Source organism: Myxocyprinus asiaticus, chromosome 8, assembly GCF_019703515.2.
Source record: "Myxocyprinus asiaticus isolate MX2 ecotype Aquarium Trade chromosome 8, UBuf_Myxa_2, whole genome shotgun sequence".
NCBI classification, from domain to species: domain Eukaryota; kingdom Metazoa; phylum Chordata; class Actinopteri; order Cypriniformes; family Catostomidae; genus Myxocyprinus; species Myxocyprinus asiaticus.
Window position 1 is genome coordinate 4281514 of NC_059351.1, and position 24022 is coordinate 4305535.

The following is a 24022-nucleotide window of genomic DNA, read 5'->3' on the forward strand; positions in this document are numbered from 1 at the left end:
TATTCTGTTTGAGACTATTTTGTGGAAAAAAAAAAAATATATATATATATATATATATATATATATATATTTTTTTTTTTTTTTTTTTTTTTTTTTTGCCATGTATCCCACTGTATCCCAGTGCTTGTATTTATTAACATCTTTTTAACGAATATCCAGTTTTTTAGGTTTTTAATGTCTGATCCCCATAAAGATGCCTAGTGACTTGGCAAATGCATGGCACAAGGATATAAATAAAGAAATACTAAACCCTGTGTGCTGAACTAAGTTTCAGAATGTCTTACTTTAGGACAAAAATGTGTTCTGCACCTTCCTTTACTTTCCCCTGATTATGCTCTTGAGCACCAGGTGTTGTGTATAAGGCTGGTCGTTAAAAGACAAACAAATGAAAGGCACCAAACAGCTGGGTAAGTGGTTAAACTATTGCCATTTACTTCCTTTTCCTTTTTCTCTGTATCATTTCTGGACTGTTTCTGGAGGCGGACCACCTCAACAGTGAAACGAACAATGCAGACCATATATCACACCAAACCTGGGGGAAACCACCAACTTTCTCAAACAATTATTAACAAAGAATTATTAGTGTAATTAATTATTTTAGTGAATTAACCTAAGGAAGTTGGACTGAACACTTATGTACTCTGACAGTGATTAATTGTGATGCTTTTTTTTTTTTTTCTTCAATTATAATTTAAGCCTATTTGGTAATCAATCAATTCCCAGACCACAGTTTGAGAACCACTGTTCTATATAATTCATCGTTTCTTTTTTATAGATTTTTTTGTGTGGCATCATATTGTCTCGAGTTGGTTAGAACTGGTTCAGAATTTCAGAGCAGTCCAGATTTGCTCAGTTGTTTAATGCATCTGTACCGATAATGTTGTTCTGCTCCACAGGACCATCTGTGTGTGGACATTTATTTAAAAGTGTTTGCCGGCTTTTATTGTCTAAAAACTTTCGACAGTAAAACAGGGGAGATGATTCTTTTAGCCAAAATAAAATCCAACACCAAACATGGCAGTCAGGCCCAGATGCAGAAAGAGAGAAACATTTCCTGCAGACAGAATGTAAACTCAAGGGTCCCCCAGAGCTTGGCTAGAGATGTAGCACGATGAAAATGAAAAACAACATACTGACACTACTGAGCTCTGTTACGAGTCGGACATGACACACATACTTATCTCTCATGATTCACACTGATTTGCTCTGACTCACGCTTTAGAAGTGATTAATCCTGCATTTTACTGGCATAGCTGGCCACAAAACATTCCCAGCAATGTGTCATGACACTGGATAAACACAGCTTACAAAACAGATTCATCTGCATCCACTTGCACTGGGGGACAAAATTAATGGTTTAATAAGAAGAAGAAAATAAATGTGCAGTAAAAATATTTGCTTCTGTTTAAGCTCTTTTTAGTGCTAGGATTATCAAATGTCTACTAATTATATTCAAAATCAAAATGTGATTCTTATTTAAAAAGTGGACAACAATGCCATTATGTTGCTAGATTTCTTGAATTATAAACCACCAAGTTATTAATAAATGGTACTGGATTAATTATAAATTAGCCTGGCAACAGGTATCAATGTCATCTTATTTATAATTTGAAAGACACTGCATTTGTGTAGTGTGCAGTACATTTGTACAATTGTGGGTGTGTGTTGTTATTGAAATTAGTATGTTATAGCTGCTCATGGATGTCAGAAATGTACCACTGAGTGACAAAAAACTTGAATCTCAAGATCATGAGCTTCTAAGATCAGTTTAGGATAATTATATATTCAGAGCAACTATCAATAAAAATAGCTGAAACATAAGCAAAGTAAATACCATTATTGCACATTTATTTTTAAACCAGTAGTTTTGGCCCCCTTTGTAAGTGAATGCCTGTAAATCTACAGTATATCAAGCTGTCAACCCAACAATTTGTTGTTGTTTTGTTCAAGCACCAATCCAAAACCTAAACCCAAAAATCAAATTGGTTGACAGGATATTTTTTTATGGAGGGACAAGGATGTTAATCACAGTTGGTAGATCGGCTCAATGAAGCACATGGAACCAATGTACAAGCAGTACATTTTAACCCTAAAGAAGTTATTATATGGGCGTGTTGCTGCCAAAAACACTAAAGACAAAACGTATGGTCAGTTGAAGACTGTGTAAATCTTGGATTGATTTATTAAAACTTTTGGTTCGAAAGGTTGGTTATATTTGGTTATACTATTCATGCAGTAACACTCTTTTTTGTTTATCCCCTTTTCTCCCCAATTTGGAAAGCCCAATTCCCAATACTTAGTGGGTCCTCGTGGTGGCGCGGTTACCTCAATCCGCTTCTGAGACAGTCCACGTGGCTCCCTGTGCATGACACCGCGGAGACTCACAGCATGTGGAGGCTCATGCTACTCTCCGCAATCTACGCACAACTTACCACGCGCCCCATTGAGAGCGAGAACCGCTAATCATGACCACGAGGAGGTTACCCCATGTGACTCTACCCTCCCAAGCAACCGGGCCAATTTGGTTGCTTAGGAGACCTGGCTTCACTCAGCAAACCCTGGATTCGAACTCGCGACTCCAGGGGTGGTAGTCAGCGTCAATAATCGCTGAGCTACCCAGGCCCCCCATGCAGTATCACTCTTAATCAAGCATGGTGGGTCCTGAGTGATGGTTTGCAGCACTGCTAAAATTAAAAGATACTCAAGGCACCATTTGGGGTTCTTCATCTGCCACATTGGCAGAACCATCTGGAGAACCTCTAAACACCCTTTCAGTTCTCTGAGAAACATACTCGTAGTTCCAGTAAGAACTCTAAAGACAATTTCCCACAAACAGTTCCGGTACTTTACCCTTAGTAACTTTCTAAATGAGAACTCTTAAGAGGAACGGAACACCCGTTCACAGAGACTTTTCCCTCTTGCATTCGCACACACAAAAGGAGCTCCTGTTGTGACGTCATGTAGTGTTGACTATTTTTCTTGGAATACTGTTTGCACGCACGTTTCAATAGCAACAAAAGCAAAATCAACCACACCAACAGAGGACTCCAGGATCAGAGCTACACTTTTGTTAGGGCTGTTTTACACAAACTGTGGCTGCATCCAAAAAGTGTGCAGCTGCAGTGCTTTCTAATCAATCGATGGCTTAAATGATTTTTGAACATTTTTGAACAAATGGAACTCTTAAGGAAACTGCTCTCAGAACAGTATGAACAGCACCTTATTTTCATCCTACCTCCATATACAGTCTCTGAAGGCAGCTTTTTCCAGTTTTTGGGTGCAGCTTGTGTTTTCAGGTTACAGTCTTTACACTGGGTGTGTGAGCTGTCCGTGCATGCTGCGTCAATGCAGCCACAGTGAAAGGAGAGATGAGGCACTCAGCCTATCGCAGCACATGCTGAACTCAGCAGAAAACATGTTGAAAATGCACTATAAACCTATTTATCAACATAATCTTTTACAAAAACTCAACCTAAAATACTGAACTAAATTACCCACTGACTTAAAAAAGACGCTTTGATGCAAGTTAACAATGCAGTAACAGGCACGAAACACTTTCCTCATGTAAAATAGAGTTCATGAGAAGTTTATAATAGATTTCAATTACCCACTCTCGATAAACATCTTATTCATGTCCGTTATCACAAGAAAAAATCAATATAGTAATGCAGAAACCAATTTATTTTCTGTAAAGTCACAGAGTACAGATATGATGAAAGCTCAAAGCGCATCTTCGTTGAAGCCACGCAGCAGCTATGCTCACCCTTCTCACAAACATAAAATATGTGAAGCAGGTGATACACTTTGGATACTTTGTTGGTTTTATGTCATTTCTGTTAAGGGAATTGGAAAATTAGCGCAGTCTTCTAGATTATAGGCTAGCAGAAAACGATGAAAGTTCTGGGTAAAAGTACCTATAACAGGCTTTGGTTCCTGCAGTAGGAAAGGGCCTTAAGGAACTCTATGGACTGTTAACAGTTCCTTTAGTAACCCTGTCATAAGAACAGCTTTAGAACTCTTAAATACTGAAGTTCCTTGAGACATAAATAGGATATTTGAGGCTATTTAAAAGGGTGTCTAGGGGCTCTCCAGAAGGTTCTGCCGGTGTGGCATCTTAGGAACCCCAATGGGGCCTCGATTACCTTAGGGTGTGGGGTTCGGATTGTACAGATTGCTCGGTCAGTTTTACGTTTCTGCAAGATGGTGAACCCAAATAAATAATCAAAAATTCAACTACTACTCTTGTACAAATAATTATGGGCCCCAGTGTATTTGTAATTAATGAACCCTACTTAGTGTAAAGGGGCCTACTTCTTGTTGTCTGCAGACCACCTCATCTCCATTTTGCTTTCAAGGACTATGTTCTCATTGAGAAAGAGAGATTTCATATTTAGGTCATGAATCATAATTCTTTCTGTTCGCCTAGATTTGCCTGCAGGTCTGTTTTTTGCCTCCATGGTGAAGGCTTCCATGACTGTGGTCCATTTGAGCTGTACTGCATGTGGCAATTCTTTTTCATTAGCCACTCCTGAGTGCAGCCCACCCAGGGCTTTATAAAAACTACACTTGAAGACACACAAGCTGAAAAAACATATAAATAAATCAATAAATATCTATAAAACTATGAAAGTAATAAAATAATGAAAAATGAGAAGAGTTTTTGGTTAAAATAGATATTCATTTATGTGGGCTTTTTACAGTATTGTTGCTCCTTGCATATGTGCCTAGTACTGCTTGCCATAAAATGTCACTCAGTGCAAAGCATGGCCAAGTTTGTCGTAACCATGACAACCAAAGTAGGAGAATGAGGGAAAAAACTAAACAACAACAACATTGTTTAGGAAGGAATTGTGAAGGAATACACATACAATTAAGGCCTAAAATATGTCAAATATGATGTATATATGGTTTGATTTGCTCAAGTGTGCCTGATCTGTACAGCATGGGGTTGTATTGTTTTAGGATTTGATTTCATCAGCTTGTATCAACACAGAATCAGAGTGCACGTAGCAGAAAACGATGGATATATGACAGAAAGAGATAAAGTTCACCCAAAAATTATTCAGTCATGAAACTCTACATGGCGCAAGCTGGTAGGTCCTTTGACATGCAATCTTTTAGCCAATCAACTCGTGTACTCTCTCTTTGTCTAACATTTAAATGGTTGTTTGCAGGTAAGATGCAGGGCACTACAAGAGTTTTCTCTCTGAAATCCTCCTCCTCCTCCCCAGCACCACTTGTCTAGATCTGCTTGAAGGGATTGTGCAGAAGCATGTCTGTGTTTGTTCTAGCAGTGACAAGTCTTCGTACTTCCTCTGCAACAGTATAACAAGATCTAGTACACAAAGACAACACCTAGCAACTTATACCCTTTATAATACCATAAATTTATTCTTTGTAATTTGGGAGTTGTCAGGACTGAAATGAAAATTCTGTCATCATTTACTCACCATCACTCAACCCATATAATGATGTCATTCGATGAACACAGACAGAGAAGTTAAAAAGAATGGTCCGGCAGACTCAGTCACCATTCATTTTCACTGTATAGAAAAAAGAGCAGGGTGAACATTCTACAAAATTTCTTCCTCAGTGTTTGCATGTTTGCAATGAAACAAGGCTGAGTAAATGACAACAGAATTTTTATTTTTGGGTGAGTTAACCCTTTAAATTCCTGTTATTACCATCACAACACAGGATCGCAGTTTACATTGTCATCCTCTCAATAGAGCATCTTCTGAACTTCAGCTATAAATCTCAGGGTTGTTTGATTTAGTACACTTGGGAGACGGGCATGTAGAATGCGGGGGCTCAGAGCTGTTATTAAGTATGCTTAGAACTGACATTTCTCTACAAATCCCCGTATTTTGGGATGTGTCTGTGTGAAGTTTCCAGAAGTCTGGTTCTATGTCTTAAAAACTGTCTACAAAGTCTGTTAGAGGCTTGTCTGTCTTTAACATCACTTAAATATTTATGGATGCAAAGTGCCAATTTTTCCTCCAAGCTGTCACTGAATGGATTTCTCTCTTTTTACCTTCCAGCTGGAATAGCAAATCTGACTGTTGACCACTTAACACACCCTGCTCACTGACTACTTTGCAACAGGTGTGTAGTCCAGAGTATGTGGACTGGCAATCTGTCCATTTTACAGTGATAAATCAGAGTATAGCCCTTCTAAACCCAAACTCCTCCTTCCTGCTAAACCTGTGCTTTAGAGCTCTATCAGAGTTTCCATACAGAAATTACACCTCATCCTGTGGTCTTATTTCAATACAACAAACAACTTTAGTGATGGTCACTTTCATTTTGCTGTAATCTTGCCCAGTCACTGTGGCAGTCTTAGTAGTAGATCTAAAAACTCTTGAGTCATTTGCTCAAAGATACATAGAAAGCTGGCATGCACTTGAGAGAGTATAGGCCTACCTGTTCCAGACTTTTTCAAGATAATTCATGTTTTGCATTTTAATTAGGTTACCTCATTTCATGTGAGATTTAATCCATCTCTATTGCACTTCTTTTTGTAGTTCTTTTCACTGCTTACTTCAAATATCAAATTATGTTTAATCGGTACATGAGCGTATGTAATTGTTTTCTGATGTTAAAATACTTTCTGCAAGTGTTACCACATTGAACTTTATCTTCGAGCGCCTGTCCAGTCCAACACGGCAACATCGACTAAGCCAATTGGGTGAGTTCATGGCAGGACTATCTGTTTGTTCAACCAATGGCAGATGGGGGAAATATGCAGGAAAGCTGTTTAAAGCAATCATTATTTTCACAGTTCTTTTTGGCAATGCTATATATTGGCACAGAAATTATACACTTCAGCTTCAAGAAGCATAGCATTATTGACCTAGAATAAAGAAACATAACACCACTGCCACAGGAAACAGTCCTGTCTGTCTGAGCTCCAGTACAGTATGTCCGTGAAAATGTTTTCTGTGAACAAAACTGACAAAATGTTTCTGTGTAAGACTTTTGCATATGTTTCCCTTAGGACTCTTGTCTTGAGAATTAATCTGAAGTAGCTCATCTGTCTCTCAGTTTCTGTCAATCCCTGCAAACTGCACGATGTGGTGATTATCATGTGACCTCCAGGAGGTGTGCAGGTCAAAGAAAAACACATATACACCACCTGGACACAAAGTAACATGCATCTCCATTACTTCAAAATTACACACCACAAGACACGCTCAAGCATGCAGAGAAGGCTGGGGAATGCAGAACACTAAACACTAGTCTTGTTTTACATTTGTTTGCCTGCTCTAGTGGGTTTCAGGGAGATGTAGTGTTTTTTATTTTTTACTTTAATACTCTGATTTAGTTTTGCCTAAGTCAGAATAAGCCTCTCTGAGTGTTAGAAAGCGAGCGAGAGACTGTGTCTGTCCATCAGATAGTCAGTGATTGTAATTCTAAGCATTTTACAGCTTCTCTTTCAGAGAGATTTCTTGGCCAATAAGAATTGTTGCTGCTTAAGAAAAGGAGTGAGTGGAAAGAGAAGAGAGAGAGAGAGAGGAGGGAAATGTGTACCAGTGTGACTCGCTGTTTGGGGGTAACAGAGAGAGAGAGAGAGAATTTCTGAACAACACTTAAATACCACGGAGAGAAAACCCCTTTCACTACAACATTGTTTCACACAAACACACATTTCCACTCAGAGACAGCAACACAGCATTATTTTTCATTAATTTCAGGAAATTCTCTTCATGGCTCGTGGGATGCAAAAGCCAACCTGGAGCAGACAACAATGGAGACTTATCCAACGTTTCTATCAGATGACCCTCTTGCTCTCCCTTCTGTTCCCAACCACTAAGCCTGTTCCCTGGTACAATGACTTCAGCAGCAGCCCTGGAGAGGTAAGTGCAGAGATTAATTAAAGGTGCACTCAGTAATTGTTTTCTCATTTAAAAAATAATAAAACTTTTATTCCTAAAGAAATGATTTGGAAATTTGAAACATATGTATACAATCCTGACCACTCACATAAGATGAAGAATATGATAAATAAAAGCTGTTTTATTCTACATAGAAAGGGTCCCCTCATGGGGGCTGCCATGTTAGAATCACATGACCAGTCAAATACTACTCGCTTAATCTCATTAACCACACAGAACACTTTCACTCTTACATCTGTAACAGAAAACTATTGATTTGCTTCCGTACCACTAGGTGTCACTGTGAGTCCAAGAGGACACAAACAAACAAGTAACTTTGTTTAAAAAGTGACATCACTGAAACAGGTCAATTGCCACCGAATTCACAGTGATGTCAGTCTGTTCCTTCTAAAATGGTATCTGGTCCTGATTAAAAAGTGTAATCAGTAACATTATCTTTTATTTTACACTTTATAGGTCTAATCTGATTACTTTTGGATTACTTATTGCATGTTTTGGCGAATATTTAATTTTTAAGTGTATTAAAGGGATAGTGTATTAAAGGGTTAGTAGTATAGGGGAGATGCTGCCCTTCCGGCCGTTTTGTCAGCTGGTGGTCCACCCTGCCTCCTGTGAACCTGGGGGAGAGATGAGGGGAGGCGTGGGGAGAGGGAAAGGGCGAACGGAGAAACACAGAGAGGAGAGAGAGAGAAGAACTTGCTCGCCGGCTCCCAGACGCGCTGTCGCCCGGTCCTCAACTGCTCCTCCATCCTCTGGTGGACGCCAGCTCGCTCCTCCCCTTCTCGGCAGACGGCCGTGGTTCCTCCAGCTCTCGGCAGCCGACAGCGACCCCTCCATCCCAAGGCAGACGGCCGCGGCTGGTTCCCTGGTGGATGGCAGCGGCGAGGACTCCGCGACAGCGCATCCCTCCTCCCTCCTGGGTTTCGGCACCACTGTAACAGGTAAAGATTGGGCAGGAAGGAGGCGAGAACCGGCTGAACAGTCAACATAAAGTTTTAATGTCAAACTCAACTTAAAACCAACATAAACAAACATGCAGCGCGGCCACGTTTGTCTCGCTCTCTCTCTAACCGGTGCCTCCGGCTGCCCCTTATCTCTGATCAGCTGATTCAGCACCGGCCGTACGGCCTCCTCCTTGTCACAGCATCATAAAAGTAATCCATTTGACTCCAGTGTTTTAATCCATATTTTCAAAAGTGATATGATAGGTGTGGGTGAGAAACAGATCAATATTTAAAGTCGGTATGAAATGAAAACCCCTAACCCTACATTTTTTTCTTGTTCGATAAGCCGTTTCACTCAGAAATACGTCACAAAACGGAAGTCGGTCGCAACTACCGTTTCATGCCAACTTTAAGTCCTTTTTTGCTTAAAATTCTTCTTCCTGCCCAGTAGGGGCCGGTATGCATTAAGAATGTAAATCATCAAAAACACAAGAAGAAGAATGTGAGAGTGATCTGTTTCTCATCCACACCTATCATATCACTTCTGAAGATATTGATTTAACCACTTGAGTCTTATGTGTTACTTTTATGGTGACTTGTGTGGTTTTTGGAGCTTAACATTTTTGGCACCTGTTCACTTGCATTGTTGTATGGACCAAAAGAGCTGAGATATTCTTCTAAAAACCTTCGTTGGTGTTCAGCTGATGAAAGAAAGTCATACACATCTGGGATTTTTGTGGGTGAATTATTCCTTTAGGTAATTTGCACACTTCTGCTTCAACATAAGTAAATATGAAATCAAAAAGCTATTTGCTTTTTGTCTGTCCTTGACCCCCAAAATTACTCTCAACACCAGTAGCTTATACACAGTACACTACCAGTCAAAAGTTTGGAAATACTTGACTCATTTTGTGTTTCTCATTTTCAAACCCTTTGATCGTAGACAAATATAAATTGTGCCTACATATACATTTCTTTTATTAATTTCTTTATTTTTTTGTTTATTTCTTTATTTTTAATGGATATGTTGAATACTGAATGAAAAGCATCCAACAATTGACCAATATACATAGAAAATCTTTCAATACAGTTGAAAAGTACATCAGGTGTATACCTATCCAATTTCTACAAAGGCAATTTCATGATCACCATTTGTCCATAATCCAAAAAAAAAAAAGAGGAGACGAAAATAGAAATTAATGTTTGCTTTGAGATTAAACTGTTTATTATTTTCTGCGTCTGTATGTACAGTCTTTGTGATGACCACAGCACATGAGGTTTTTATAGACTTTATCAATCCCAGCTCTAATATGCATAGTTGTAGCTTTTGTCTAAAATTTGACCTAACCCTAGAAATGGAGCGAGAGATTTGTTTACCGATTGCAATTTGCAATCGATGACTTACAGCCACCAAAGACCATTGAGCATTGTGTGTGTGTGTGTGTGTGTGTGTGTGTGTGTATAGTATGGAACAATTAAAAGGTCTAGCCCAGTCTGACCTTGTGTGTATTTCACATTACAGTGCCATGTTAAGAGGAGAGTTTTAGGAATAAATAGCAGGTTAAGTAAAGACAGCTTTAAAGGTAATTCACTGCAATGATCCTAGCAGCTTTTCCAAATGCCACAAACAATCTCTCTCTCCCTCATTGATGACTGTTTTTCTGTATACATCTTTGTTCATGTGCCAGAGTGGATGAACATGTGCTTTAGTGTTTAAATTTTTATATGGGAGCTTGTCTGCTGATTAATGTCATACATGCATTTTTAAATATACAAGCATTTCTGAGTAAAGGTTAGCGTGTATGAGTGTTTTCAAAGAAAGACAGCAGTGTCACATTGAAGAGCTATGTTTACTCTTTTGATTAGCTCTTACCAGATAAGACAGCCAATATAGATTCATTTTCTGAAATCTAATCATTTTAGCCATTTGATTTTTATTGTAATCTTTTATAAATAAAATGTCTGCCTTTTGGAGGAAAAAGTCTCCCTGCTGAATGAGTTAAATCCCTATATTAATCTGCCTGTAAGTCAATTCCTTGCGTGAAAGAAAAGAGAAAGTGAGAACAACTGTTTGACACTCTGCCAACGCTGCTTTAAAAAAAGATCAGCTTATAAATTTCCATGCTGTCTAAGCTGATTTATAGTTTTTAATACTAGTTTGGTGCTGGTCTAGCTGGTGGATCAGCATAGCCATGTTATTTATCAGCAAAAAATTCTGGTCAACATGACAACATGCATGGTCTTTCCAGTGAAGCTGGTTGACCAAGGAAGCCTGGCTGTTTCAGCTAGCTACTGTAAGAAGCCTGTCTGGGACATCAGCTCACCAGCATCCCATACTTGGGACCAGCATCCAAAACAAAACATTTGATGGTGACCAGCAATGCTGGTCTTTTTAACAGGGCTGTGACATGTGGGGTGAAAGTGCTATTGTCCAGTACAGTTCAGTCCTCTTGATAGAATCTGTTCTGCAGACAGTCTTGTGTGCCCTTATGCCTTTCTGTGTGATGTTATCATGCAGGGCTGTGAGGGTTTCCAGATGGATGTATGCGGTGTGTGTGCAGGAGATGGGAGCTCATGTGAGCTGTTCAGTGGGACCCTCTTTCTTTCTTTGCTCTCTGTTGGCTACCACAAGATCCTGGACATCCCCATTGGAGCTCAAAGAATAAAACTACAGGAAACACAGAAGACACGGAACTATTTAGGTAATGGAAGTGAATTCCCTCTAGCTCTTCTTTATAATTCACTGTCTTTCCTACTATTTAAGCAACAATTACCCTGCTTGAAAATCCACCAACAATAGCTAACAGTCGCAGCAGGTTTTACAATGTATTTAGTTGGTCCAAGGTGGTCATTTATTGTCACTTAATAAATAAATTTAATACATTTCAATTTTATGCTAGTTAATGCTGGTATAGCTGGTGGACAAGTGCTGCTATGCTGTTCAACAACCAAACCTGCGATCAATCTCCAAAACACAAGTTCTCATCCCATGGAAACCAGGAAGTGATCGTGTTCACATAAACAATGGCAGTCGTGATTTAGAGGTTGCATTTCTCTCTAAAATTACTTCTTACACCACTGACGCTTAGTTTTAGGGCATTCTTTTTGACTATTAAATAATTACAACAAAAAATACAACTCGCCTTTTGGTGCCACCCTGTGGAAATTTCACCTCAACAACACTTCCAGCTTCTGCCATTGAGTGCAGTGGTTTCGAATTTTGGTATCCACAGACCGATTTTAGCAGCAGAACTTTTCAATTAGGTATAGCTGCAGGCCGAAGATCTCCAAATTGGGGCAGAATTTCCAAAATAGGGCAGGGTTTCTCCAGAAGGGGGTGGGGTTACTCCAAAAGGGGTTACACCGACTCCAAAAGGGGGCGACACCTCCACACACGGTTAGGGTTAGGGAAAGGGTTTGTTAACAGGTTCCCTATATCTTTGCTGGTGGTTTGGAGCTCCCGCCCCTTTTTGGAGCTCTGTCTGCAGCTATACCCTTCTTGAACCTTTGACCTCCTGTCGTCGTATTGCACTGCTGGTGAAGCTGGTTAGCCATCATGGTCTTATTGGTGAAGCTGGCTAAGTTAATTTAAAGGCTTGGTAGAGAAACCAGCAGACTAGCATCCCAAGCTCGGGACCAGTTTCCAAAACAAAAAATATGCTGGTGACCAGCCACTCTGCCACTAGTCATTGGACCTGGTTTTAACCTGGTCAAGCTGATAAGAGCTGGTCAACTACCTTGGACCAGCTGTGGCAGACAAGCCTCTTGTTCATCAGGAAAGGAGGAAGCAGGAACTGGATTAACACTTAACAGGACTTTAATAATAACTTAAAACACTGAACTGCAACATAATAACAGGCCGACACACACACACACACACACACACAGCTCTGTGTGTGTCTCTCTCTCTCTCCAGCACTCCCGGCTCCTCCTCTTATCTCTCCCCCGCTGATTAGGCCACTCAGCACAAGGCACGCACACTCACAGCCCGGCCATGACCTCCTCCTCGTCACATACCCCCACCGCCCGATTCAAGTTCCGGACTGACCTTACTCCCCCCCCTCCTGGAGGGGAGGAGTTGCCTCTTCGGCCATGTCGCTGACTTGTTTTCCCCGCCTCCTGGGTACCTGGGTAGGATGAGTGGACGGGAGCGGAGAGGAAAAGGGGGTCTTGTTGAGAAAGACAGAGAGAGGGAGAGAGAGAAAAAAACCCCCAAAAAACTCCGGTTACCGACCACGCCGCCATTTGGTCCTTGGCCAGCTGGGTAGCGGTCCTCTGTGATGCCTGCCGATGGCACTGGACATCGCCTCCTGGTGGACGGCAGCTAGCTCCTCCGCCCTCTAGCGACCGGCAGCAGCTCCTCCACTTCCTGGCGAATGGCAGTGAGCTTCCCCGCCCCCTGGCGGACGCAGCAGACTCCTCAGCCTTCAGGCGAACTGCTCCATTACCACCGCATCAAACATCCTCAGCGTCACGAACCTCCATCAGCGGCGAGGGCTCTCTGACAGTACATCTTCCTCCAGTCCCACGTTTCGGCACCAGTGTGGCAGACAAGCCTCTTGTTCATTGGGAAAGGAGGAAGCTGGAACCGGATTAAAACTTAACAAGACTTTAATAATAACTTAAAACACTGAACTGCAACATAATAACAGGACAACACACACACACAGCTCTGTGTGTGTGTCTCGCTCTCTCTCTCTCCAGCACTCCCGACTCCTCTTATCTCTCTCCCGCTGATTAGGCCACTCAGCACCAGGCATGCACACTCACAGCCCGGCCACGCCCTCCTCCTCATAGGAGCAAAATAACAGCTATCATGTTACATAAACCAACTTGACCAGCTTAAAGGCGTTGTAAGTGATTTTAGCATTCTGAAACTTTCATGTGACTGAGCTGTTTCATTAGCCATGCCCCCTCATTCCAAAACTCCACCCTCCAAAGATAATTTTAAGACCAAAACCAAGAAAAAGAGCAGCATTGTTTGTTCCTGTGGCTGTCAAATTCAACAGTGCACAATAGCGCCCTCAACTGACAAACATTATGAATCATAGCCTCAATGATGCGCTTCAAATACAACACTATGAGAACAAGCAAAATGATTGACAGCGGACACATTTTAGTTTGCTGTTTACAAAGTCTACAGCTGTTACAGACACCAGTGAGATATCTCAGGACACTTATTTCATTAATATATTTAAGGGAGTAGGAAAAAATTTTGCATACTTTTCCATGAAAAAAATCACTTATAGCAACTTTAAGCTGTTATGACCTGGTTTTCCAGCAGGGTCAATACATGGTATGGAACCACCAGGTGCCCAGCTTCCATCTATCATCCTCCTTTCCTTCTGCTCCTATTTTTGTTTCTCTCTCCATCTCTCTCTTTCTTCAAGCTCTCAGGACAGCAACTGGTAAAGCCGTGATAAATGGTGACTGGGTGATTGACAGGCCAGGACAGTTCTACTCTGCAGGTACTGAATTCACATACAAACGGCCCAATGAGATCCGCAGCAGAACAGGGGAATCCATCACTGCCCCTGGTCCAACCAATCAGGAGCTTCATTTGTTTGTGAGAGACTACTCCTACTATATGATATCATAAAACTGCCTTAAAAAAAAAAAGATAAGAAAACAAGTCCTGTGTACACTCAGAAAACAGGTGATATGACTGCATTCACACTGATTACTTTTTTTTTTTTTTTTTAAGGTAGGAAGTACTTACTTCTATAATAATATGGGTTTCTGAATAAGTTCATCTGAATAGTAGGCTTTTCTTTTTCAGGTCTTATATCAACAGCCCAGTCCAACTGTGTTTTATGAGTACATTCTACCCAGAGACCCCACAATCATCACACATTCAGATACATATTCTGTCTCTAGTGTACTTCCCCATGGTAAGTATTTTATGTAAAAACAAAAACACACACATTCTAAAGAGTTCTAGATGAACATTTCAAAATCAAAACTTTTTTTTTTTTTTTTTCTCCCAATTTGGAATGCTCAATTCCCAATGTGCTTTTTAAGTCCTCGTGGTCGTGTAGTAATTTGCTTCATTCCGGGTGGCGGAGGATGAATCCCAGTTGCCTCTGCATCTGAGACCGTCAACCCGCACATCTTATCATGTGGCTTGTTGAGCACATTGCCACGGAGACATAGTGCGTGTGGAGGCTTCACGCCATCCACCGCGGCATCCACGCTCAACTCACCACGTGCCCCACCGACAACGAACCACATTATAGCGACCACGAGGAGGTTACCCCATGTGCCTCTACCCTCCCTAGCAACCGGGCCAATTTGGTCGCTTAGGAGACCTGGCTGGAGTCACTCAGCACGCCCTGGATTCGAACTCATGACTCCAGGGGTGGTAGCCAGCGTCTTTACCACTGAGCTACTCAGGCCCCAAAATCAAACCATTACTAAAGCTGAACAAAATTCCAAATGCTGCATCAGAATATGCATACTTCTCTACTATTTAGTATGCCAAAGGCAGTATGTCAATTAATTAGGGTGTCCAAATCCTCCTAATTCATTAAACAGTAGGCAAGAAATACCCGGATGACGTACTACATTCAGCAAGATTCTGAAGTGTGTAGAAATGAGGAGACGTCACATTCAAAACGCTGAGGAAGAAAAAAACGACAAAGAACAGTGCTTCGCTCGCACCCCACCTCCCTTCCGACGGTTGTTGAACTCTGCATAGGTCATAAATTTGGCCAGAAGCGGCTCTGATGTGTTACTACTGTATTTGTCATACATTAAAGCCACAGGAAAATGGCCATGTTCCTGTATGAAGTATGTTCGGGAATGTATTAATATACTACTCACCTGCATACCTGATGAACATACTTATATAACGACATACATTACATAATGAATTGTGATTCTCATAGTTAGTTTAGTTACAGTATTTCCCCCTTATGCGAGCTTTAAACTTGTCCTTCTTATTATTATATATGATTTGGAAGTCCTCTTTTTGTCTCTTTCTCACTATCTGTCTGTCTTTGCCTCTATCTCATCCTCCAGTAGAAAGCCATGGGCTGTTTGCTGGCCATGAGATTAGTAACACTAAAAACTCAACTGGCGACCTTCACCCTAACCAAGTTCCATTGGACCCTATGACATCTGAGCCCCTTCCTCTGTACAGTTGGGTGGCCATGACAGAAACTCCCTGCAGTGTTACATGTGGAACAGGTAGCTTAGTCAATTCAGACACCTTATATTTATGTTGGGATTCTGTGTATGTGTGTGTTTGTTGTCTTTCCCCTATTTAATTTGGTTTGGATAAACTAAGTGTTCTCTTGAGATCATTATTACCTGCATTCATTTAATGCAGTAGTAGTGTCTAAAATAAAGACAGACCGAAATAGTGAACAATTAGGCTCTGTTAGTGTTTCAATGATTTTGGTTCTGAGACAAATAAACATTTTAATGTCTGGTGAATGGCGTGTTGTTATACAAGAGCAAAACACATACAATGATGCATTCCAACCCGTTGCAGGGGTTTCATAATGTTTTCCCTGTTTAACATCTAAATTAGAACCAGAGTAACAAGACTTTTAAATAAAACCAATCCAGACTGTATACTCCCAGCAGAGAAAACTGGACTTTTAAGACATCACAATACAATATTATTTATTTCCTTCTGTCTCTATTTATCTGTTTGTCTTGTGTATAAATCAGGCATTCGTCAGGTTCTGTACAGCTGTATAGAAAGGGCCACTCAAACTACTGTACCAGGGGATCTCTGCAGCCATACACACCATCCCGGCCCCCAGGTAGAAGACTGTCAATCGCTGCCTTGCCCAGCCTTGTGAGTGAATATACACAACCGTTTACCATACAAAGTCAGCACTAGAACCTGAGAGCATTCAGAGGAAAAATAAACCACAACAAGCTTAAAATCAGTTCAAGAGGGACTATTTAGTCTTAAACACAATAAGGGGCATGCAATCCCAAATGCAGTGACTCTTAAAGGTCAAAAATGAAAACTTTTAGAGTAGTTTGTTCCAAATAGTGCAATTGAGGAGCACATGAGATTGATATCAAGCAGCAAAGCAGGTCACATCACTATGTGTATTCAATCTTGTGTTTGCGTATGTGTTTGTATAGCTGGGATGTTGGGGAGTGGTCTGAGTGCAGTAAAACCTGTGGTCCAGGTTTCCAGTATCGTCAGGTGATTTGCCGGCAGACGCAGGGACACCATGTCAATAGCACAGTCATCGTGGCGACCAGCCTCTGTGATAACACAGAGATGCTAGAGACGACCACCGTGTGCCAGCTGAAGATCTGCAGTGAGTGGCAGATTCGCTCGGAGTGGACAGAGGTTTGTGAATGTGTCTGAGAGTGTACTGTAGAGGAGTGTGGGATAAGATGAGCCACTTTTACTTAAAAGTGTCATCCATTCTCATGAAGATTGCATCTTTGCAATACAATAGCAGTGGATAGTGCCTTATGTTAAAGCTTTAAAAAGAATATAGGAGTATCATGGACTATAAAAGTAGTCCATGCAGCTTGTGCATCAAATTCCCAGTCATCTGAAAGCATACGATAGGTTTCGGTAAGAAAACAATCTTGATGTCCGTTCATGAGTGCTATGAGAGAAGCTCATTCATAATGGCAAGCATGTACTTGCGAGAACTTGTGTTGTTTACACAGAAATAAAGAGATGTGTGTTATAGGCCTGCACTCCCGCAGGACTACCACGGGACCCCATGCAAAACAGTGAGGCACGGGATTGATTGCTGATTGCGGGTGTGGGCAGGAAGACTGATGTGTGCATGAGGAGCGGGAGAAAGAAATGACTCGCAGGACTCCCAAAAAATATAAATATCTAAAAATGAAATAAAAATTACTCAAATTGATTGTGTTTTTAATGTACAGAATGTTATTCCTGTAATTCATCTATTACGCAAGAGCAGCAAAAACGAAACGATTTACAGGCACAGGGTTTGGTGGCTAATTCATACAAATTCTTGCTTGTGCTCAGTGTGGCAGAGAATATCACTCTGAGGCGAAATGTCTGAGCAATTAAACGAAATGTGTTTTTCGTTTCTTTTCTTTTTCTGTTTTTTTACTGGTGAGAATTGGAAAAAATAGCCTATGACACCGGAGTGGGCAGGAGCGGGACAGAATCTTACAGGTGCGGGACTGAAAAATCTGTGTAGACCTCTACCTGCGGGCTTTGGTGGGCAGGAACAGGACAAAACGTGAAAATTGCGGGCGGGAGTGAGACAAAATATGACACATTTTTACGGGAGCGGGGCAAAAGCTTGCAGGAGCGGGTCTGAAAAATCCATCCCGCGCAGATCTCTATTGTGTGTAAAATCTGGTTTTGCAGCAGCAGCCTGGATAAGAGCTTGAGGTTGCAAAGCTTGTTTGTACTCTGCTGAATCAAAAGTCTCATAATGCGAGTGAGCCTGAGTAACAGCCTAGCCTAGCCAGTGACTCTCCTGAAACATGGCTTGAGGTAAACCCTTTCGACTGTTGGTGAGTTTTACATGTCTTCTGCCCAGGAAATTCCTAGATCTTCAACACCATACAATGTCCTTGTACCCAAGGCCAGTGTTTTGTCTTCCCTTGCACTACCTCCTGTACTGACTGCAGAATCTGTTCCCGAAGCCCTCTTTTGCAAACCTGACATAACCCCCGAGGCACTTCATCCTTACTTTGTGACATGGTCATATCCTCCTACTGTAGCCGTCCAGCCTACCTCAATTTCCAGAGCATATTATACTGTTTCTTTGCCCTCTTATCCAACCATCGTTACAGTGCAGCCCACTCCTACTGTTACTATAATCAGATATCTTCTATCTATAAGTTGATAGCCTCACCTCCGGTTCCTGTGGTGACATCTGTTAATTCACAAGTTCAGCCATACCAAGCATTGTAACCTGAACCTGTCCCAAAACCTGTCATACTTAACTTTGACTGTGGACATGAAAGTGACTTGTTAAAAATGGCATTAGATAATCTAATGAACAGCCAGCAGCATCTAAGTGAACAGTGCAAATATCAAGTTCTTTTAGGTCACTTGAAGCTCCCCAGTCCTTACAAGTTAGCCAAAGCCTTGCATGACTCTCGACCCTAATCTACTGCACTACCGGTGATGCAAGATAAGTATGACCAACAATGCCAACTAGTTCAGTGTGAGTAAGGTGCCATCCTTAATGCCCCTGCTGTAACGTTTGGGGATGCTGAAGCCTTCAACATCTTTGCCTTGTCTATACATTCATTAGTAGGGATGCTCAGGACTTTAGAAGGCCCTAATGGCTATGAATTGAGATGTGCATCTCATGTTGATTGGCTGTTGAGCAAGATGCCACAGACTTAATGTGACAGCTTTGTGGAGTACTGTATCAGCCAAGGTATTTTTCAGACTGGCACAGACCGTACATACACTCTGCCTGAACTATCTGCATGGTTACAGATAAAGTCACAGGCCAAACACATTTCAAACAGGACAGTAGCACTCTACCACAGTGATGCTTTACTCCAAAGACAGATTTACCTCAGTCTTTTACACTGCTAACAACAGGTTACCCTCTCAAGAACCACTGAAAGCTAAGATGCCCTCTAAGCTTCTCATTTCCTGAAGTCATGCACCATATTCAAGGGATTAACCACAGAACAAATAATGAAGTGGACAGCAGATGAAAAGCACTGTTGGAAATGTGGTTGATCACATGCTTCGGATGAGTGTAACCTCAAATGAGCCTGCAAGACCTACAAAGATCTTCACTTGACCATACTCTATGAAGCAGCTCTACAGGCACAAAAAAGTGTTCCTCTGGTCAATTTACCCACCTCTCAGGTCTACGAGGGCCATCCAAACCTGGGTCTGAAGGTAATGCTGAAAATGGTCAAGGTCTTACTCCACAATGGTGATAAAGCCTTGGAGGCATATGTAGTACTTGATGACGGCTCTGAGCGCAGCATCATACTGCAACAGGCTGTGAAAGATTTACGTCTCTCCACTGAGCATGAAACTCTTACTCTGCGCACCATTTGCCAAGATAGAATGCAGCTGCATGGAGCATCTGTTTCCTTCTGTGTGTCCCCTTTAGACAGACCCTACAGAAAATTCCAGATCAATCATGCTTTCACAGCAGAGAATCTGAAACTCTCTGAAAATTATCATCCCATCGCTGCTCTCCAATGCAAACATGAGCATATTCGGTCCTTGACATTGCCACCCATTGAACGAGCTCAACCCTTGTTTCTCATTGGGTCAGACATGCCACACCTGCTCGTACCTGTTCAGCCTGTATGCACAGGGCCTCCTAATGGACCCATCGTTGTTCACACCAGGCTAGGTTGGACTCTTCAAGGCCCTATTGGGTTTAGCCAAACTACACCCTGTGATCAGCAATGCCTCTGCACTTCTTCGGCCACACCGAATGCTGAGCTATTCAGTAATGTTGATTGCTCCTGGGAGACATGTACTCTGTCCAATGTGTACCAGAAGGCAGTCACTCCTTTCAAAGAGACCAGCATCTATGCTAAACGTGGACCGGTGGCATCCAGTGCAACCAACACCCTGACTGTAAATCCACTTTTACCTCCTAACACCCCCAGTGCACCCAATCGCAGTGGTGAAGCTCTAGGTCATGCCACTTCTAACACTGTAGCAGTCAGCTCTATGGCATCTACCATTGCTACTCTCACCCCTACTGTGACATCATCATCACTTTGTTCATCTGCCACAGCACTGCCCACTTTAAAGCAGGAGGTGGCTACTGCTATACAGGTAGTTTCCTCAGCATCAACTCTCCCTCAGGGGACAGCATACCTCCCAGATATTAAGGAGTTTCCTTCTCGGAAGGACTTGTCCAAGGTCACAGCGGCATCCCAACACAGGGCAGCTCAATTCGGCCAATTAGGTAAGGCTTTTTCCTTCAACTTTCAAATGTCCTGACAGACGTTTTGGGGCAGCTGTGTACGAAAGCCCTAACAGCGCCCTCTTGTGTGCACATGAAGTTGAAGTTGCTTAGATATGCCCAGACATGCAGCAATAGGCAGTACAGAGAGGAGATTCAATCCACAACTTATTCCAAGCTTCTGTATAACTGCATCAGTAAGTAACTGACAACAAAACCACACACATATGTATAAATATGCTGATAAATATGCAGAAGAACTCCCATTAAACATTTCAGTACTGGAAATCTCTCTCTTGCCTTTTTCTCTAACCGGAAACACACACATTTCTACAAGTTCTCAGCCAGAACCCTTTGAGGCTCCGTTGTGCTCGTACAAACACAATTTCTCACATGAACATGAGTGCCACTGTAAACGAGCTTCTCTTACACACAATAGATGAAAAATTTAATGATAGGCTCATTCAATATATTGCTTCAAGATTCACCAGATCTTAATGTCTTTGGAGGTTCTATTTATGAAGTCAGTAGCAATAATGTGCTCAGAGCCATATAAAAGGCCCCTTAGATTGTGGTTTGTGAAAGCACTGGATCCTGTTTAATCTCTCTCTCTCTCTCTCTCTCTCTCTCTCTCTCTCTCTCTCTCCCACCACCTCCACCCCCTCAGTGCTCAGTGCCATGTGGAGTAGGTCAGCGCAGTAGAGAAGTTGTGTGTATGGATAACCTGGGTGATGTTGTTTCTGATGAGGAATGCAACATGGCCCTTCGCCCACAGGACCTGCAGAACTGTGACAAAGGAGTGTGTGCCAGCAGCTGGTTCTTCTCTCTCTGGAGTGATAGGGTGAGAATCTGTAGTGTATTGGTGTATGGCATTTTTAGAAGCACTTATAAAACAGCTTTTTGTGTCTCTCTGCAGTGCTCTGCAGACTGTGCAGAAGGTAGTCGCAGTAGGTCAGTAGTGTGTATGATGAGTCAGACCAACTCTCTGCCACTGGATAACTGTAAAGATAAGGAGAAACCAGACGAGCTCACGCCGTGTGACCTGGGACCCTGCACAGATCAACTGGAATGGTACACAGGACCATGGGGACAGGTGCATGGATGCATACTCAAACATGAATCATGAACTCACACAATGCAGAAAAGCTGAACGCTGATACCCCGGAACACCACGGCACTCCTCTTGTAGCTTTTTGCATTTGTCACCAAATGGAATTACAAAAATAATGACAAACAGGTTTCCTATACACTCCTGCCCTTTCTTTACCGTTTTTAGAGTTGCTGAAGTTTTTATTGATACATAAAAGTTTATTTGTGTATGTTTACGTGTGTATGTGCCACAGTGCTCATCTGAATGTGGCAATGGAACTCAGAGTCGGGGTGTGGTGTGTGTTCTCCAAAGCAATGGCCAGTTAGAAGTCAACTCAGATGATACATGCTCTCATCTGCCCCGCCCTACAAATACACAGACCTGCCATTTGAAAAGCTGTGGTGCACAGTGGTACATGACAGCTTGGAGCTCAGTAAGTTACTCACACACACAGTGGATAAGCAACTACATTAAAGTTCATCTTGGTTTAAAGATAATCTGTGTTTTCTGCCTCAGTGTTCTCGATCTTGTGAGGGAGGCTTTCGAGTGAGGGAGGTACGTTGCTTGCGAGATGACCAGACCATTAGTAATGACTGTGACCTTGCCATTGAACCCGTCAGACAAGAGGAGTGTAATACACACACCTGCATGCCACATATTGGTATGTTTTTGTACCTAACATCAAAATTTCATCTTTGTACTCATTCTGAAGTATTTTTAAAGGAATAGTTCACCCAAAAATAAAACTTCTGTCATAATGTAAAATACATTTGTTTTTTTCTTTGTGGAACACAAAAGGAGATGTTTAGATTAATGTCCGAGCTGATCTTTTCCTTACAATGAAAGTGAATGGGAACTGGAGGTTTCAAGCTCCAAAAAAGACAAGTAAGCACTAAAGTGCGTATTCTACAAAATGTCTCTTTTTGTGTTCCACAAAGAAAAAAGAAACAATTGGAATTTTTATTTTGGGAGTTCTACTCCTTTAAGATGTCTCCTTGTCTCTTTCTCTGTAGATGAATCCTGCAAGGACATGTATTATAACTGTGTGGTGGTGGTCCAGTCCCGTTTATGTGTGTACTCGTACTATCGCACCACATGTTGTGCATCATGCTCTCGGGTCATTCATAGAGACACGCTCGGTAGAATCAGGTGATCCAGTGGCATATGACATTACTGCCTCCTTCTTCCTGAACTGTGATGTCCTTGTCTCTTTGAAGTCATGACATCATTCCCCACCTGTTTTCAGCTGGATCTGACCCTGAGATGTCATCACTGCTCACCTCCTCTGTCTTTCATTTAAAAAGACTTAAAAAGCAAAGAACACTTGTACGCATTCACTGCCCCTCCTTTATAAAATACAAAGTCAGAATGCTCCATGAGCAATTTTATATTTATTGCAAATAAAAACTGAGCCTCTTTTATTTTATTTATCATGTTCAGCATCTGTCTAATAATAAACAATAAGAGAGAATTCATATTTGTTAATCTTAATATATTTGTTCATATTAATTCATATTTGTTATTTTTTTATTTTTTTATTGATATGACTAGGTAAGTATTGGTAGTAGAGCAAGAATATATAGATATACTTATTCGTGCGATTATCTAATCAGCCAACCACGTGGCAGCAGTGCAATGCATAAATTCATGCAGATATGGGTCAGGAGCTTCAGTTAACGTTCACATGAACCATCAGAATGGGGAAAAAATGTGATATCAGTGATTTCGACCATGGCATCATTTTGGTGCCAGACAGGCTGGTTTGAGTATTTCTGTAACTGCCGATCTCCTGGGATTTTCACGCACAACAGTCTCTAGAATTTACTCTGAATGGTGCCAAAAACAAAAACATCCAGTAAGCGGCAGTTCTGCGGACGGAAACTCCTTGTTGATGAGAGAGGCCAACAGAGAATGGCCAGACTGTTTCAAACTGACAGAAAGGCTATGGTATCTCAGATAACCCCTCTGTACAATTGTGGTGAGCAGAATATCATCTCAGAATGCACAACATGTCGAACCTTGAGGCAGATGGGCTACAACAGCAGAAGACCATGTTGGGTTCCACTTCTGTCAGCCAAGAACAGAAAGCTGAGGCTGCAGTGGGTCTACCATCTGTATACCTCAGCAGAAATCCAGATTTGTCTGACCAGGCGACGTTTTTCCAGTCTTTAACTGTTCAGTTTTGGTGAGCCTGTGCCGACTGCAAAAAATATTAATCGC

At 41.6% G+C, this 24022-nt stretch overlaps 1 protein-coding gene across 3 annotated transcripts; it reads left to right on the forward strand.

Moving 5' to 3' along the window:
- The first annotated feature begins 7546 nt into the window (after positions 1-7546).
- On the forward strand, positions 7547-23258 carry LOC127445509 (thrombospondin type-1 domain-containing protein 4-like). Of its 3 annotated transcripts, none has more exons than XM_051705639.1 (12): positions 7547-7856; positions 11358-11541; positions 14230-14405; positions 14619-14730; positions 15860-16027; positions 16517-16646; positions 16946-17159; positions 21380-21553; positions 21629-21805; positions 22056-22235; positions 22319-22463; positions 22816-23258. In XM_051705639.1, exons 1-12 carry the CDS (start codon positions 7707-7709, stop codon positions 22953-22955), a joined length of 1950 nt encoding a protein of 649 aa, XP_051561599.1. In that variant the 5' UTR covers positions 7547-7706; the 3' UTR covers positions 22956-23258. The 3 variants fall into 3 exon arrangements, with proteins under 3 accessions (XP_051561599.1, XP_051561600.1, XP_051561601.1); XM_051705640.1 differs by having other exon boundaries at positions 15863-16027; XM_051705641.1 differs by lacking the exon at positions 7547-7856 and adding an exon at positions 8428-8836.
- Positions 23259-24022: the final 764 nt, after the last annotated feature.

Coding starts and splice junctions, on each gene's coding strand:
- LOC127445509 (XM_051705639.1), top strand. CDS start 7,707: ATGGCTCGTGGGATGCAAAAGCCAACCTGGAGCAGACAACAATGGAGA. Junction 7,857..11,357: donor TCAGCAGCAGCCCTGGAGAG/GTAAGTGCAGAG, acceptor GTTATCATGCAG/GGCTGTGAGGGTTTCCAGAT. Junction 14,406..14,618: donor ATCAGGAGCTTCATTTGTTT/GTGAGAGACTAC, acceptor TTTCTTTTTCAG/GTCTTATATCAACAGCCCAG.